The sequence below is a fragment of the Amblyomma americanum genome, chromosome 4, assembly GCF_052857255.1.
Source record: "Amblyomma americanum isolate KBUSLIRL-KWMA chromosome 4, ASM5285725v1, whole genome shotgun sequence".
NCBI classification, from domain to species: domain Eukaryota; kingdom Metazoa; phylum Arthropoda; class Arachnida; order Ixodida; family Ixodidae; genus Amblyomma; species Amblyomma americanum.
Genome location: NC_135500.1, coordinates 172778634 through 172796615, shown reverse-complemented (window position 1 = coordinate 172796615; position 17982 = coordinate 172778634). Strand labels below are relative to the sequence as shown.

Below are 17982 nucleotides of genomic sequence, written 5' to 3'. Positions count from 1 at the left end.
CGCAGCCAAATTTATCTGCATTATTTAGCTGCCATAGAATTGTGCTCTTGAATTTTCGGTTGTGACGAAGACAATGAATTGCAAATGAGAATGACAATATATCAACGGAATCCAACATTCACCGAAACCAAGGAACATAGGGGATGTCTTTTTTTATAATTGTAGTTTTTCGTCAATTGGAGATTAATAAAAGCAGAAGAAAAAACCACGTTCCGCCGGTAGGATCAGAACCCACAACCTCCGAATTTCTCGTCCGGTGCTCTACCAACTGAGCTACGGCGACGGCTGTCCAACCTTCTGTTTTATGTTTGGTGTAACCGAACATTGAGACTGTTCACCAATGCCACCCTCGTCCATAGCGGCGGACGTAGTAGTACGTCCTGTATTACCGCAAATGACGCAGGGACGTGGTCAAAAGGTGATGGCGGAAGCTGTGCTAGAACCCTCTTATGCTACCTATGGCATCAAGACTGCCAGATTCGAGGCCTCCGTTAAACCATTAGCAGACAAGGGAATGAAAAGAGGCGCTCGTTGTGACATACATGGCGGAAGCCAGCAGTCACCGAAACCAAGGAGCATAGGGAATGTCTTGTTTTTTATTGCAGTTTTTCATCAATTAACGGGAGATTAATGAAAGCAGAAGAAAAACCACATGCCGCCGGCGGGATCCGAACCCACGACTTCCGAATTTCGCGTCCGGTGCTTTACCAACTAAGCTAAGGCGACGGCTGTGCAATCTTCTGCTTTCGGAGGTATTTGTGTGTGGTGTAACCGAACCTTGATAGTTTTTAAAGCGAAAAGCTTCACTACGCCAGCTTTTCGAGACGTAAGCGGGGCCGCAAGTTTGACCTTGGATGTAGCTAGAGGTCACCGTGGCCGCAAGTTTTACCTTGAATGTAGGTACAGGTCAAACCACGCGCATAACTGGTGGTAGTCGGGTTCGACACATGACGTCAGCTACAGCAGCGACACCAGCGGCTGTTACACCAACTATCTCAACTTTGGCCTTTGACACTGACATTCGGTCAAGCGGGAAAGCGCCTGTCAGCATCGCATAAAATTGAAAAAAAAAAGGTTTCTGGGAAAAGGAAATGGCGCAGTATCTGTCTTACATCTCGGCGGACACCTGAACCGCGCCGTAAGGGAAGGGATAAAGGAGGGAATAAGAAAAGAAAGGAAGAAAGAGGTGCCATAGCGGGGGGCTCCGGAATAATTTCGACCACCTGGGGATCTTTAACGTGCACTGACATCGCACAACACACGTCGGACGACTGCGTTTCGGCTCCATGAGACGCTGCCGCCTCGGTCGGGTTCGAACCCGGGTACTCCGGATTCGAACCCGACCACGGCGGCAGCATGAGAGTGGGTCCTCCATAAAACGGCGATGCACTTTGATGCGTTCAGCCGAACGCTAGGTGTGTCGATGCGACGCCTGCCGTGGAGAGCACGTGGCTACCAACGTGACGAGCACCGCGCTAAGCAACGCTAACGTTGCCGGTGCAGCCGCTGCATCTAGCAGCGAGGTTGCGAGTGCAGTCTCACAGAGCACTTGGAACGCGTTTGCTATAAAGGTCGTGCCCAAGACCATTGCAGGTCTAGTTGCACTTACTGCTTCTACCCTTGCGGCAGCTGTTATGGTCGCGAAGTTTGTCGTTTCGAAGAAAGCAAGATGCTTAACAAATAAAAATGCTTATTACTGTGTCAGTACGGATATCTATGGAAACCGCCAGTCGCTCGACCACAAACGTACGTAGCCAGGAAGATTAAGGTTTTAAAGCGAAATCTTCACTATGCCTACTTTTCGAGCCGTCAGCGGGGCAGCAAGTTTGACCTGGAATGTAGCTAGAGGTAAAAGAAATTGCGCATGTCTCAATATATCTCGGTGGACACCCTAACTGCGTCCGTAAGGGAAAATTGGTGTTTGGGGAAAGGAAATGGAGGCGCATCTGTCTCACATATCGGCTGACACCTGAACCGCGCCGTAAGGGAAGGGATGAAGGAGGGACTAAGAGAAGAAAGAGGTGCCGTATTGGAGGACTCCGGAATAAAAAGAAATTGGTTTTTGCTCTGCTTTATCCCCTGCCGCGGTGGTTCAGTGGTTAGAGTGCTCGGCTACTGATCCGGAGTTCCCGGGTTCGAACCCGACCGCGGCGGCTGCGTTTTTATGGAGGCAAAACGCTAAGGCGCCCGTGTGCTTTGCGATGTCAGTGCACGTTAAAGATCCCCAGGTGGTCGAAATTATTCCGGAGCCCTCCACTACGGCACCTCTTCCTTTCTTTCTTCTTTCACTCCCTCCTCTATCCCTTCCCTTATACGGTGTCGAACGATATATGAGACAGATACTGCGGCATTTCCTTTTCCCAAAAACCAATTATTATTATGCTCTGCTTTATCATGAACTAATCACGCGCTCAACCTGTACACATTTATTGCGTAAATGCTTTGTGTATATTACCTCTCCCCTTATCCTCTCTTCCTGTCCCCTTACCTATTTCATTTCTCCATTCTGCCTGCTATCCTTTATTTCCGCTGCCCCAGCTCATGGTGCTTCAGTATCGTTGGCAGATGCAGGGGCTAGCAAAAGTCTTATCCTTTCTTTTTATTATTTTAATCGCTGCTACTACTTTTTGGGAAAAAGAAATGGCGCAGTATGTCTCACTTATCGGCGGACACCTGAACCGCACCGTAAGGGAAGGGATAAAGGAGGAAATAAGAAAAAAAGTAAATAATTTCGACCACCTGGGGATCTTTAACGTGGGATCAGCGTTTCGCCTCCATCGAAACGCGGCTGTCTGTCTGTTACTGCCAGGAAAAAAGAAAGGAAAGTGCACAGGCCTGCTCACTGGCTCAAGCCGAGCCACAATCGCTTCCACGTGCAGATAGTAGGAGAGCTGAAAGATGAGATAAAAAGACAGGATAGCAAAGACACGCTAAAGACAAGGCCGATACCGGAGGAAGTGTAATACCGGGCCAACCGGTAGCGGGAGTGAAGCATCCTTCAAACTCTCCGCCACATTTCCAAAAATAAGTCCAACTTGGACCCGTAACATACTCCACGGGTCCGGACAATCCGGATATATTCGAAACGCGGCCTCCGGGGTCGGGTTGGAACCCGGGTACTCGGGATCAGTAGCCGAGTGCGCTAATCACTGAGCCACCGCGGCGGGTAAGGGAAGGAAAATTAAATGAATATTGGTGTTAAGGAAAGGAAATTACGCCTGTCTCACATATATCGGTGGACACCCGAATCGCGCCGTAAGGGAAGGAAAGTGAAATAAAGTTGGTTTTAAGGCAAGGAAATGACGCCTGCCCCACATATCTCGGTGGACACCCGAACCGCGCCGTAAGCGAGGGAAAATGAGTTCGTTTTAAGAAAAGGAAATGCCTGTCTGACATTGGCCTTTCCCCAAAAAAAACAATTTCTTTTTCAATTTGGCTTTCTGAAATTATCTGGAGGATTTGCGCGTGGGTCATCGTTTGGAACCGGATTTGGTTCCATATCTTTGCATACAACGAGTAATAAATAATAGTTGTAAATATCACTGGAGCTATATTAAATATATGCCCTCTTGTGTGAGCACCTTTAATGTTGTTTGGAAGAAAGCAAGATGTTTAACAAATAAACAAAATGCCTACTACTGTGTGTGCCAGTATGGCTATCTATGGAAACCACCAGTCCTAGCCAAGGAGATGCAGATTCGACCAGGGTTAACCAGAGCTAAACCGCCAGCAATTTTTTTCTGCTGCTTTTATTAATCGCTAAGCGTAGACAGCTGGGCTAGTTGGTTCACAGTCACATTATGATACATCGTTCTGGCGCAAGAAAAACACTGACGAAGAACAGACACACAATCGCCGGGATCAACTGAAGTTTATTCACAGAAACCAGTCCTATATGTACACATGTGACCACCAGGTAACTGATATCAAAAGCACAAAATCGGGAAAACCAAAAGGCAATCAACCAGAGCCACAGGTTCCATATCGCACACGTGCCTTCATGCAAATCGCCCACAATTTCTGTGCCTAGCTGACACGATCAACACCGTTAGCCTTCAGATAATCTAGTTCCTTTCTTCTAAGCACAATAGAGGGAGTACTGACGCAGTGATCTTTATCATTGGCAATACAGAGGGCTTCAAAAATTTCCCGGCTTTTCTGAGTCCTGAACTTTCTTAACACACTTGTTTCCTCCAAAAACGCCTTGCATGCTGGCTTATACGAACAACGGCGAATGTGGTCAGCTAAATGACCTCCGCCACTAATCGAAGTTACTGTCCTGCGATGCTCTAGCAAGCGTTCGTTGATACAGCGCCCGGTTTGTCCAATGTAGCGTTTGCCACAGGCGAGAGGGATGTTATACACCACGCCAACCTTGCAGTCGACGAGGGCTTTGGTGTGCCTAATTTTGCAGGCAGACCTCTTTTTGGGTTCGTTTACTAGGCGGCACAGGCGTCCCAGCTTCTCCAGAGCTGAAAACACTACACGGACGCCGCACTTGTCCCCGACCTTCTTGAGGCGGTGCGAGACCTTGTGCCAGTAAGGCACAACGACAGGTCGCTGTTGCGGGCGTGTGTTATCCACCTGCCTGTGCCGTCCACCAGATTTTACTTCGCTAATCTGGCTTTCGACCACTGAGGCCACGATTTCTCTCTGGAAACCTGCCTTCTCCAGACGCCTTAGTTGGGCATGGACACTCTCCCGGACTCGATGCTCACACGACTTGGCTAGAGCAGAGCGGATGCAGTTTTTTGCAATAGCTCTCTTCACGAGCTTAGAATGAGCCGATTTGTAGTTAATAATTTGTTTTCTCGACATCAATCTCTCATTGATGAAAAATTACAATAAACAAAGAAATCTTCTATGCTCCTTGGTTTCAGTGACTGTTGGCTTCCCGTCATGTATGTTAAAACAAGCACCTCTTTCCAATGAATTATGACACAAAGAACTATAGGGAAATAAACTGCCTGTCATTCCTCACATGCTTTTCACTCAATGGAACATGTTGAGCAGCATAAATTTGCCCTTTCGGCGGCAGCACGAATGCATTGATGAACAAGGAGTGTTAGTTTTCCAAAATGGCATTTTGTTTCGAATGTCTAAGAATTTTTACAGAAAGGAAAGGACTTTACAAGAGGCTCACATCATGCCATTACCCTAGAGGCATCTGTAGTATCTGTACTAGACTAGTACACTATACGGAGAGGGTTCACATTTGATGCTCACTTGGCTTCTTCCTTTTCTTTGCTTCCGTTGTGGGAAATGCCTCTAATGGCCATTGTTTTTTTTTTGTTTTTTTTTTTTTTGCAGTGCAGAGAAGCCGTCTCACTCAGGACAATGCGTCTCAGAACTTCACCAACCCCTGCGAAAAACAAGACATCATGGGCACGATAGTGTCCGACTCGTCCCCTTTCCTCTACCCGTTCATCGTCGAGTACAGCCTCATCAGTGCCGCCGTGCTGTACGTCATGTGGAAGAACATCGGCAAGGACCCTGTGTACCACGTTGAGAACAGCCACGACGACGGTATTTCGCGGACGTCGAGTCTTCAGGCTGGCTCGAAGGTCAACTGCACGGGCTCCAGCAAAGGTCTTTTCTTCGGCCTCCTGGTGCTCGTGTGTTCCACGATCTGCCTCATCGTGTTCTTCGTGCTCATCCAGCACGAGCGGTACGCAATGCTGGCCATCTACCTGTCCGACCTGTCGCACTGTGGCATCAAGGTCTTGACCATCGGGGCCATTACTATCGGCTTCTTCCGCATAAAGTCTCTCCGCTTCCACCCGGATCGGAAAGACCACCTCCGAAGCATCCTCCTGAGCGTCGCCGCGTTTGGACTGTACGTTTATGCCATGTTTGGCATCATAGCGGGCAGCCTGTTGCCCAAGGACCACATCCCGAACCTTCTGGTCATGGTCACCAGCATCCTGACTATCGTCCAGGTGACGATGCAGTCGCTCTTCATCGCGGACATAACCTGCCGCATGACGTACCTGCCGGAGCACGACCACAGTAAGCCGGGCAGGCAGGTGATCACGTTCCTGCTGATTGGAAACCTCACGCTGTGGATCATCTACACCTTCGAGAAGCAGAAGGTCGAGGCCAGCCCTGTGCAGCTTGGCTTCTATGGGTTCATGGCCTGGACAGTCATCATACGGGCGTCACTGCCCCTCAGCATCTTCTACCGGTTCCACTCATCCGTGACATTTGCTGAGGTATGGAAGAACTCTTACAGGAACATGGGCAACTGAGCCAAATTCTAAGGGTTGAAAATACTCAAGTACCGTATAAAGCCAAAACACTGTGTACTGTGCAGCCTATATTCATGGCAAACAAAAGTGAATTGTTGCTTGAAATATGACAGCAGGCATTACACACCTCTTTGATGTTAGCTATAGGCATTTTACCACACAAATGCAACCTTGATCAATTGGTGTTCGATGTCATGTATATTTGCTTTCTTCCATGGAAGTAGTCCTCACCAAACAGCTTCTTTTTGTTTGTGAATGTCTGATAGTCATGCATGGCCTTCACTTTAGCCTTTCCTTGCCATGAAGCAAGTGTAAGCCCATTTCTCATTATCAACATCATATCACTGCTCGTCATTTTGTCATGAAATTTGCAAAAACAGGTATTTTTCTTATGGTCAACAAAGAAAGACTGCATTTAAATGTATATATGGTTAACACAATGTGTCCTTGTACATACATATTACCATTATTTTAACTGATGGTGCCCCCACTTGTTAAGTCATGTATCATTGCCAATAGTGGCACACAACAGAGGTACCACAATGCTCCTCTATGCGCGTTTCATGCCGACATCAGTGCTACTCATTTGCCCAATGTGCACTGGGTTGCCTCCATAATAAAGACGTACAACAAATAAATGGCCATTGTTTTTACTGAAACACTCTAATATTATTGTGAACACCATCAACTGTTGCCGTATGGATACATAAGTTCATCATACTATGGGCATGAACGGACACTAGAAATTTATGCGTACAAGAATATCTTTTGCATTTATATGGGAAGGCGAGCACAGGTTATTTTTGATGACAGGAGTCATGCTTTGCGTATGACATGCAACTAATAGTACATAATAATTGGCACCATTTTGGTTGTTCATCTACATTTAAATTTATGCCCATAGTACACATTCAGTGCATACAGGCTGTTAATAGACCACTTTGTGCATGTACTCAAAAGCTGAAACTTGCACATTAAGAGTAAACTGTGCGAGGGTAATGTAACCACTCCACTATACTTTTTAACCTTCGTCATCAGAAGGCAGGCCATTCCTGAAAGCAACAAATGCGAGTACGAGGCACATAAGCGACTTAAAATATTTATTTCATCAAATAAAAAGTTCACAACTTCAGAAATAAATATGATAGACTTGGGTCACTAAACTGCTTCATGGACAGTGCAGTGGTGGTAGAAGCCAGAAAATAAAAGTGGCAAAGGAACTATCTCGTGGGGCGCCTATATACATCATCTGCTAAGGTTTGCATGTATACATGGGGTGTGTTGAAAGCAAAAAGCTTGTTCTAAAATTTCCACCTTTAGAATGCAGCTGTCACTAAGGGACAGCTTTCAAATACAAGATGCTTTGCGACACACACAAGTGAAGCACTGCATTATAAATGGAGGGAGCACTGTAGCAACTAAATAAGCAGAAAAATTTAATTCTTGGAAAAAAAAGGCCTGCCTTAACCATTGCGGAATGTCTAAAACAAGTAAATGCTCAATATAACACACTGACTACCATATTAAATGTCGGAGCAGCTGATGAATGAGCTTGAAAGATGATGTTGAAAGAACACAACCTAAAAACAACAGACAGCCTTAGGCCCATAAGAGAAAATTAAAGTATTTTTCATAGAGCATAATGACTTGGAGTCTACTAAAAGACGACGCTGATTTGAGATGCAAACAACCCTTCAGGTTTGGACTGATAGTACTGAGCATGATACGACGCCATAAAACAAACAACTTCAGTAAACCTAGCAGTTCTGACGGGAGCTTGTTTACAGTTTTCTGACAAACACAACAAAAAATATCACAGCTGCCAAAAAGACTGTCATGTTCAAAGTCTCATTGCCATCTCAAATTCTGCTCGGGTGCAGAGGTCACCAGGCAAGCCTACAGTCCACAAAATGAGCAGCTTTAACTAATGAGACGATATAATCTGAGCTTGCAACTCGAGGACACTAACGTAAGTGATAGCATATGGTAGCGTGCGGTATTGTGTAGGTCATCGTGTCGCGAGTTGCAATTCAACTTCTAATAGGCTGACACATAATCAAATTAAGAACTGATCGTGCACCATTCCTTGTTTGATCCAGTTAAAAAGATTTGGCATTTTTCTGCAGTACTAAACTACTTAATGTCCAGGCTCACATACAGCTTCCTGCTGATAACCATGGAGAAAAAGTTAAGCTTTAGCTTCGAGTGATGTAAAAAAGCAATGCTCTTTGGAATAAACAGACGTCGTTTGCCTTTGGATTAGGCACAGTTCCTTCACTCTTTCACACTCTTACACCTTTCACACATTAAAGTTTGGACGTTCTGTTCCTACAGCCCTGTTGAATAGGACGCTCTAAAAAAAAACCCTGCACAATTCCTTAATGCTACCTTGGCTCAGGAGTGTTTGGCAGAGTTGTCATCATCCAAGGATCTGAAATGCCTTTTTCAAAAACTCTCTCGAACGGCTGCCCTGTATTCTGGAAAACACTTGTCATGGAAAAGCACAAACCTTGCTTGCAGGTACAGAAAACAACAGCACAGTTGACAAGAAGGGTAACATTCGTGTGCTCTAAAGATCTGAAACGGCCTCAAAGCAACAAGCTAAGAGTGATAAATGAGCAGTTTCTTTAGATAGGCAATGACAGCGATTGAAAAACTAAACGATAAATCACAAAACACTTGTGTGCATGTGCTGCTCGGAACTCTTGCAGTTCTTGAGCAAAACGCTATGCCAATAAGGGGGCTCTCTACGACAGTACCAGAAATCTTCAAAAAACGCGGTACACAAAACCGAAAATAAAAATAAGAAACACAACCTTAACGTACAGCCCTTCATTACAATGCAATGATAAACCGCAGGACTGTGATACGAAGAATGAGAAGTTATAGCTGTCAGATTGAGTTCTCCTCAACATGGCAAAGTTGTAGAGTTTACCGAGCACCAGTACAGCTCTGATGAATTTCAACCTACAATGCATTCACTACAAGCACATACCGCAAAGCTCGTCAAACAATGACGAGTGCTGGCCGCCGTTTAGCAAAAAGGCTGGCGAGGCAAGTCGGGAACAGACAGCACCACTCCTGGTGCTGATGATCCTGCACAGAACGTGGCAAGCAAATGTTGCCATACTGAATGAAGCAAAGCGTGAGTGTTGGAGAGTGACGAAAATAAATGCAGCATGTAATTATCCATAAAAACAGCTTAATGAGAGTAGCAAATGTTGGTAAAAGATGTGCAGTATTTGAAGAAGCTGAGGCAGGTAAATCTAGTGTCAATGACACTTTAGCAGTAGGCTATGGTTGAATTAAGTGGCACTCCTGTTGATGTTTGTCCCAATCATTGGTAGCCGAGAAAGGGTCAGCCAAGTCTAGAATGATGAACCATGACAACAGTCGCACTGAAAAGAGGCCTGGACTTGATGCACAAAAGAAAAGATGTGAAGTTTTGTCAACCATCTAAGGAGTCCTGCTGTGATGGCCAGAAAAAAAAGAAAGAACAGTGCACTAACCACAGGCCCATAGCCACACCTTTTTCAAGCTTATAATACCTACAATAACACTCCTACACAATCACTGCAACAAAGATTGCACAAAAGGGCACAAACATACGGGCGGCAGCGCTAGCAAAATGAGAAGGGAGTTGTGGCAGAGCACAGTACTGACCATAAAGGTAAGAGAAAATGTATGAAGGAGACTCTCAATGCGGCTGCAGCACAGCATGCAGTGTCTTGTTCGGTCGTAGTTATGTTGCTTTAGGAAATAGTGCTGCGGCCAAGGTTGCCGGCAGGTGCCAGTGCTTGGGACACCACTCTGGGTGTACCATAGGAAGCACTAGAACACCTTTTCACCAAAAATAACTCGAAAACTTGAAAACCTTTCTCCGATCTTGCAGGAAAAAAAACAGACATCGTTTTGCGATTGTGAGGCTTGAAATAATCAGCAATCGCTGAATGAGTTTAGATGAAATGTAAAGAAACAAAAAAAATTTGGAGTCCACTCAGAGTGCGTTCAAAGCTTTAAAACATTTAAAAAATAAAGTGCAAAAAGAGACACTGGCTCCCTCATGCAAACTCGAGCATAGCTTAAATGGTCGCCTCTACCACGATGCATCTCGTGCAGGCATGATAGCCCACAATAGACACCGCAATGTGTCTTGCTACCATTTTTCACTGCAGTCGCCTGAGGGTCTCCTCCAAGACGTGGTGCTCTATGTCCTTACCCAGCCAGCTGAGCTATGCTCCCCAACACCCAGGGCGATTCCTGTACAGCGTGTGCATGTGTGACACAAAATGCTCATAACATGCGACAGCAAGCATGGTCCCCTTTGTCTCCAGCAGCTTCTTTCAAGTCTGGCAGCGAGTCGGCCGTGGTTGACGGCCGCCCAGAGTATCGAGCATGAGTGGCCCGTGCCTCCGCTGTCAGACGCACAGCGATCTCAGTGAACAGCTTGTCCACATTGTCGGCTTCCTTGGCTGACGTTTCCACAAAGTACATGTCACTCCGACGGGCGAACTCCTCACCGATGTGCTGCGGAATCTCCCGGTCTTCACGGTCAATCTTGTTACCTAGTAAGCCAAGCAAACACGCAACGCACATCTGTAGTACAAACTAATGTGCGAATAGCTCCTTCAGAGAGGCTGGAAAAGCTATCAGCACCTCTGTCTCACATAAGCATAGGAGAAACATAACGAGTGCCTTCAGTCACACCCCCACACAAACACACACTATCACTACACCTGGGATGACCACACCAGATCTGTGCCCTATTCATTCACTCCCCCATCTATTTATTTAGTTATTTAAGCATGAAATGTCACAAAATTTGGCACATATACGTAACTTTGTATGCTGATTTCAGAACTTTGTTTTTAGAAGCTAGCTTCTATAATGGCTAAGAAATTATTAACACCGTTGTAAAGTCATCCCCGAGGCATTACATAATTAAAGAGAACGTCCACATGTTTTTCGTGCCAGCATGTTCGCACACAGGAGATGAATTGCGAAGCATGCTCAATGAGTTAGACAGGCAGAGCAGGATGCTGAGTCTGAAAATTAACACGCAGAAAACCAAAGTAATGTTCAACAGTCTAGCTAGGGAACAGCAGTTAATAATTGGCAGCGAAATGCTGGAAGTGGTAAAGGAATGCATCTACTTAGGGCAGGTTCTCTCAGATCATGAATGGCAGTTTACCAATATCCCTCAAGAGAAAAGTGTACAACAGCTGTCTCTTTCCGGAACTCACCTACGAGGCAGAAACGTGAAGGCTAACGAAAAGGGTTCAGCTTAAATTCAAGTCAACGCAGCGAGCCATGGAAAAAAAAATTATAGGTATAACGTTAAGACACCAGAAGTGAAAGTGGGAAGAGTGGGTGAAGGAATAAAAGCGCGTTGATGACATCCTAGTTGAAATCAAGAGGAAGAAATTGCTTGGGGGCGCATGTAATGCGAAGGCAAGATAACCGCTGGTCCTTAAGAATAACAGGCTGGATTCCAAGAGAAGGCAAGCGTAGCAGGGGGCGGCAGAAGGTTAGGTGGGCGGAGGAGATTAGGAAGTTTGCAGGATGGGTGGGCGCAGCTGGCAAAGGACAGGGTTAATTGGAGAAAGAAAGCGGCCGAAGTAATAGAAGGTGCAATTATAGACAGACGTGTTAGAATAACATGGACCCCAGCAAAATCTGGGGATCCAAGCAATGAAACCGCAGACAGAACTACTTGTCTAGTATTATCAAGACGAGCACTCTCTGCAAGCAAGATAGTGGAAGAGGAATACTCTCCTCCAAGAGAGAAGGTGGCCAAGCAAAGGGAGGATAGAAGAAGGATGCCCGTTCCACACAAGAAGGAGCTAAGCTACAGAGAGTGCAAGCTAGATGGAAGACTACAGGCGGGAAACTACCCTCCCCAAGATGGAGGGCATGGACCAAACTCAAAAAGAAAGAAGAAAAGGCACTAAGCCAAGAAGAAAAATACATCTTTTGTGGAGGAGTGGCCGACATGGATCACATCATGAGAAAATGCGAAGAAGCTCCAGGAAAAAGCAAATATGAAGATGATAGAGTATGGAATGAAGCATCAAAAAGACCGGATTCCAGGGTGCAAAAAGAACTGACCCAAGTGGCAGCTGCAGCACCACTTAAACTTAAGTGTTAGTCTAGTAGTATATAAACCCCCTACACCTCTCCCGGAGGCCTGCTTGCCGTGCCGGAGAGGGCAGGTAGGGGGGCCGGCTGAAACAATAAACTTATTCTGAACTGAACAGAGATGGGAGAGGCCTTTGTCCTGCAGTGGATGCAGTCAGGCTGATGATGATGATGATGATGTTTGCAAACCCCTGTTCTTTGCAATAAAGCTATTGGTTCCTATACTTAGATGGCCAGTACTTATGGAAATACGAGTTAAAGCTCCAGCATGCATGAAAAAGTTTATTACAAAGATAACTTTCAAAAACTACTGCACGTGTACATAGCAACATCGAGTGCTTTATCGACCCCCTCAACGTCTAGAGATTCATGAGAAATAAACAGAATCATTCCACTGTCATCTATTATGAAATAGCGAAGGGATGAGTGGTAGCAATTGCAGAAAAGTGAAAGCTGAGAAAATAAACCTTTCTTGTATGGCTCATCTATTGCCTTCGTAAGCTGCCTTTGGTATGAGAAATGCGGCATTGCGCAACAAAAGCTCTGATCTTCTGATCTCAGCTCTTCATGATGATACCAATATGGTGATGCTCAGTCATTGAAAACTCACGAATTTCATGATGCGCCAGGACCACCAAAAGCATGATTCGCTCACAATTTTCGATGAGCATACACATACACACACAAAAAAGAGTCATTTTCTAAATTTGCACATCATATTTTGCTGCAATTTTTTGTCATGCGAAAGATGAAGCCCTGAGGGTTAAAAAAATAAATCAATAATAAAATTTCGGTCAAATTGGCCAATTGGGGAAAACCAGAGGGCTCTTGAACTAAAAAGCTCTCACCAGGACGGTTTTTAACTTGGCTATAAAATAAAGTTTTTTCTCTCTATCTCTCTCAACCTGAAACTTAATCCTTATATGCCCAGCGTCCTGCACGTAGGGGACCGCATTTTTCCGCCCGCAACTCTAAAAGTTTATTGTGTAAATGCTTGTGCCCACCGGCGTAGGTTCAAGAGGGTCTAAACTTTTTCTGTGCAAAGGTTGTATTGTGTGCGTTCGTTTTTGCGCATTGGGTGCCTTCAGAAAAATCTATCTGTCTTCTCTGGACACCATTTTGAATCTGAAATTCGAGCACATCAACTACATTGTAGTCTGCAAGAGAAACAAATTTTTTTTTTGCGCATTGTCATAAGGAAACCACTGCTCATGATAAGAAATGTGATTTTAAAGTCAATATCAAATATTTGAAGCTTTACCACGTGTAACAGGCGAATCTGCCTAGTATCCTACATTGCAGGATGGCTCAAAAGCCGGTGTTAGGAAAAATATATCCACCGACAAAAAGATGATTCTGAATAGTGAAGTGAAATAAACATCGTATATTAAAAAATATATTTTTTTTTCAATTTTTTAAGTTTCTGCATATATGGGTTAAGGTGAGTGAAAATGAATACTGTGCAACATTCTTCCCAATCCACTCAAAAGTGTATTTGCAGTAAGACCTCAAGCTGCGGGAATTTCAAAATTAATGTTTCATTTTATTATGATGCCTACTAGGGCAGCATGTTAACTGATTGCTTATGTACTTATTTTTACAAAAAAAAAAGTAGGGGGAATCATGTTTAAGACACTCAAAGCAAAGCTCGACCACAGTTCACAAAGCATATCTGTGTCAATTATGTTGACATCAGCTGGTGTGACTCGACAAATGGCAATAGTATGGATGTAAGCTCCAGTAGCGATTATTTGTTGAAAGTTTTAAAATGACTGGCTATTATTAGGATTCCCATTTTTTTGGGAAAAAAAAACAGCTTCTGCTGCTGCCTTAGCTTTGCGAACTTCTAGCAAAGTCGGCAATTTCCTAAGCAATGAAAATGATGAAAAATGTTAGTAGATGCATGGCCCTCCACTCCGGTGATATCTCGGATAATAGCACTAAACGAAGCACAAATGACGCCAATCACTTGAATGCTATCACTTTGGCTCACTGGAACAATGAAGCATGCTGCCTCTCATCATATGGCTAATCTGCCATGAAAGCCCAACAAAATGACAACCAGCCACATGAAATGCAAACACTCCAACTAAAAGGTGTCAAAGTCATCAAATGACCACACAGCTGGGGCTAACAACTGTCAGAAATAAAATGATTTTACGCACCCATTAATATTATAGTCATAGCACTGCAGATGAGTGTTTTGAAAGGGTCATCCCTTTTCCTCTGTCAAGGGCAAATTTAGGAGGCAAGAAAGTTTACACAGGAAAACAATGCTGAACTCCACCATTTCGCCGAAAAAAGTCAAAGAAATACATGGTTTAAATGGGACCGCTCCCTCCAAGTGCGACCTATTCTCCACCCCTGCCTTCTGCATTTCTCAATCGATATCCAACTTGGTAGAACATGTAACAATACAGACTTAGACAAATGTATGTGCAGTCATCGACAAATCAAACACAGTAATGAGAATGCTTGACCTTCAGAAAATACTGCACCATGGGGATGCATGCATGTTTCAGGAATAATGTGCAAGCAGCACAGGCACTCACATAGCTTGCATCTGAGCACTTGTTCTCAGTGAAAACGCTTCCAGCAGACACCACACCGTGCCAACTATGCCTTAAAGCTGTTCTCGAGGAGTTACATCATTCCATTAACAGTAGTGCCTGAGGTCAGTTTGTGACAAACAAAAGGGTGCACTTGCATGCATGAAGTGTTGAATGTTACAGTGGATGCCCAATGAACTGGTCCAAAGAAGATGCCCATTTCACATTACATTCATTGAAGAATCATATCGTAGGACAATAGGTAAAATACCAGACAAGCCCCACAGGGAATCTAATAAAAGATATCATGTTTACAGCATGCAGTCTTACCTACTAAAGCCCGCAGGACTTTTGGACTGGCGTACTGTTCTATTTCTCTCAGCCAGTCAGGTAAGCAGTCAAACGTTGGCTGACAGCTGATGTCATAGACAAGAATGAGAGCATGTGCACTGCGGTAGTAGCTTTGAGTGATTGAACGAAATCGCTCCTGTCCTGCTGTGTCCCATATCTGCAACTGCACATAAAGAATGAAACAAATCTCTGTATATAATAAAGCAAACAGAACCGCCTTATATATGGAAGCAATGAGTAACCCACAATGAGAAAAAAGTAATCTATATTTTTGTATAAATTTGCATTGGTAGCATATGATGAATGCCTTATTGACAGACCAGAAAAAGATCAAGATGGTAAATTTGCTATTAACAGCCACAGTTAACAAACAAGCAATTCTGAAGAACACTCAACCCAATCAGACAGGAAAAACTAGCCGTATGAATAAAAATGAGTGCCTCTTGGAGCCGACACATTTCCCCATGCTGAGGTCATACAGGGAAAAATCCAGGGCATCATAATATACTGATAGCTTGGGTATTTTTGTCTACAACAAGATTCCTAATGCGGTCAACACAATGGGTGGTAGCAGAACATCAATGGGCTCGTACTGTCCCTGGTTTCTTTGTCCTTGTCTCTTTATCAGTATTTTCTTCTGTCTAATGCTTTTAAAACATGGTGCATATGTTGAGCTCATGGTATGCTCCCAAACCATAGCAATTATGTCCCGAGGACATTGCATGAGCTGTTGTATGGATAAAAAAACTAAGCAAAGCCTAGGAATGAGTCTTCTGCAATCCCAAAGACCGCCGAATACTGCTGGTTCCACATTCATGTCTCTTGCCTTGTTTTATTTATTACCATAGTTAGGTACTCAGCAACATGCTTGCTTAAGCAAGTTATTTCATCATGGAGAGGAAATCAGAAATAGCAGACAATTTTGCACAATACTTTTGGCAAGAAGAGGCATCAAGCATACGTTCCTGCTTTCATATCTGGAGCTAGTCCCCTTCTGTGCATGCTAAAATGCCTAGAACATAGGGCACCAAACTATATAACCTAGCCAGTCTAGTCTAATCATATGCTCATAACCTGGAAGATGTGCAAACAGGACAAATATGTGGCATTGCAAGCCAGCCAGTACAACAAACTGTACTAAAGTGACCTGCAGAGCGCGCTGTATCATACTGAATAACAGTTTACATCAGGACATCTTTTGACAGTCAACTCCTGAGCACTGGGTAATGGTAGTGTTGCAGGAATCAGTGGAAGAAAGTCCTCTGTGTGCAAAATAATCACCACTGGAACAGCTGACCAAGTGCAGTAATGGAAACCTCGATAAGCGCCCGCAACAATAACTCGGCAGATTATGCGCCAGCACATTCTTCCAATTTTCACCATTGTTCCTGCGACTACACCAGCCACAACCACACGCGCCAATCTTAATGGAATTAGGGGACATCACTTGTATGCCAGGAAGACAAATAGAGGCAAATTTTCTTCAGCAGTCATGTCGGCGATTACCATAGCGCACAGTACTGCATCGCATCCGGTGAGCACAAGGCTACAGCGAACACCATTCTAGTTTGTGTGACGATGGTCACGCATAACTTACTTTTACTTTCTCACCGTCCACTTCGACCGTTTTGATGAGAAAGTCGACGCCAATGGTGGCCCCCTGCCCCGGAGGAAACAGACCCTGAAAAGCAGCCAACAGGAACTTGTCAGCCACCGGCAATTTTGGAACTGTGCGAAGCGTATCCAGTCCATATGGTTACCTGCGTGAATCTCCGGACAAGGCATGTTTTCCCAACACCAGCGTTGCCTATTAGCACGACCTTAAATAAAAACTTGTAATCTTCCATGATTTCAACCGTCTGCAAATGAGCGCAGCATTGCGAGATCCGTTAGCACCCAACTCGGAGAAGAAACGGGAACTAAATTCCCCTCCGAACATCACAGCACAAAACGCTACAGCAAGTTACCACTGAAAGAGGTACGTACCAGATCTGATTGTGTTTAACGTCCCCGCATCTCGAATGCTTGCGAAATCACGCTTCTGACAAGGAAGACACAGCCCAACACAACGTACAGAGCTCGGTTTCACATGGTGGACCTCCACTTCTTTCATGGAGTCACGCTCGACTGCCTAATCGCTGCATCGTTTTTCTTGCGCAGACAGAGAACTGCGGGGCAACTGCAATGCGTCCACGAGGTATACACAAAATAAAGATTAGCGATTCGCTTCCACAAGATGTTGATTCAGCTGCAACCACTGCGCGACTTTCGTTCACTGTGAGGCACCAGCGGCACCAGCCTATCGCAACGATCCGCAACCGCAAGGTGGAGCGTTCGATCAGCTGATTTCGTCTAGAGAGTGACGTACGAACCCTTTCACGGCTCTCAGAATCTTGCTAAAATGTGAATTCCAACGCACACACCACACGTAGACATCTACCACTTCGCTTGCGTTGGCTGCAAGCTTGCTATTCAGCAAATCAAGTGTATTGTACTAAATGGGAAGAAAAACTTTAGTCATTTGTGGTCAGTTCTTCAAGCTTTCAAGTAGCTGAAAGGCATGAAATATAATATAATTGGTTAAATACATTTTAAATATTTAGCAGCTTATATTTTTACTTATTTCATTACTAAATCAGAACTAAACATTTTAAATAGAATTTAAATCTATTAAACGTATTTATATGCTGCGCCTC

The 17982-nt window shown here is 44.5% G+C and overlaps 2 protein-coding genes across 5 annotated transcripts in view; one reads left to right on the top strand and one right to left on the bottom strand.

Moving 5' to 3' along the window:
• Positions 1–8346, top strand: part of OtopLa (proton channel otopetrin-like a) — a 69327-nt gene extending 60981 nt beyond the window's left edge. For all 4 annotated transcript variants that reach the window (XM_077662234.1, XM_077662233.1, XM_077662235.1 and 1 more), the window contains one exon: positions 5311–8346. In XM_077662234.1, the coding sequence (XP_077518360.1) occupies positions 5311–6248 (938 nt within the window). In that variant the 3' untranslated portion in view covers positions 6249–8346. The remainder of the gene's footprint in view (positions 1–5310) is intronic.
• On the bottom strand, positions 7332–17760 carry LOC144128658 (ras-related protein Rab-30-like). The gene is made up of 5 exons (XM_077662237.1): positions 17273–17760; positions 17047–17145; positions 16884–16967; positions 15266–15449; positions 7332–10813 (listed from the first exon to the last, which is right to left on the bottom strand). Exons 2-5 carry the CDS (start codon positions 17131–17133, stop codon positions 10542–10544), a joined length of 627 nt encoding a protein of 208 aa, XP_077518363.1. The 5' UTR covers positions 17134–17145; positions 17273–17760; the 3' UTR covers positions 7332–10541.
• Between the last annotated feature and the right edge of the window lie 222 nt (positions 17761–17982).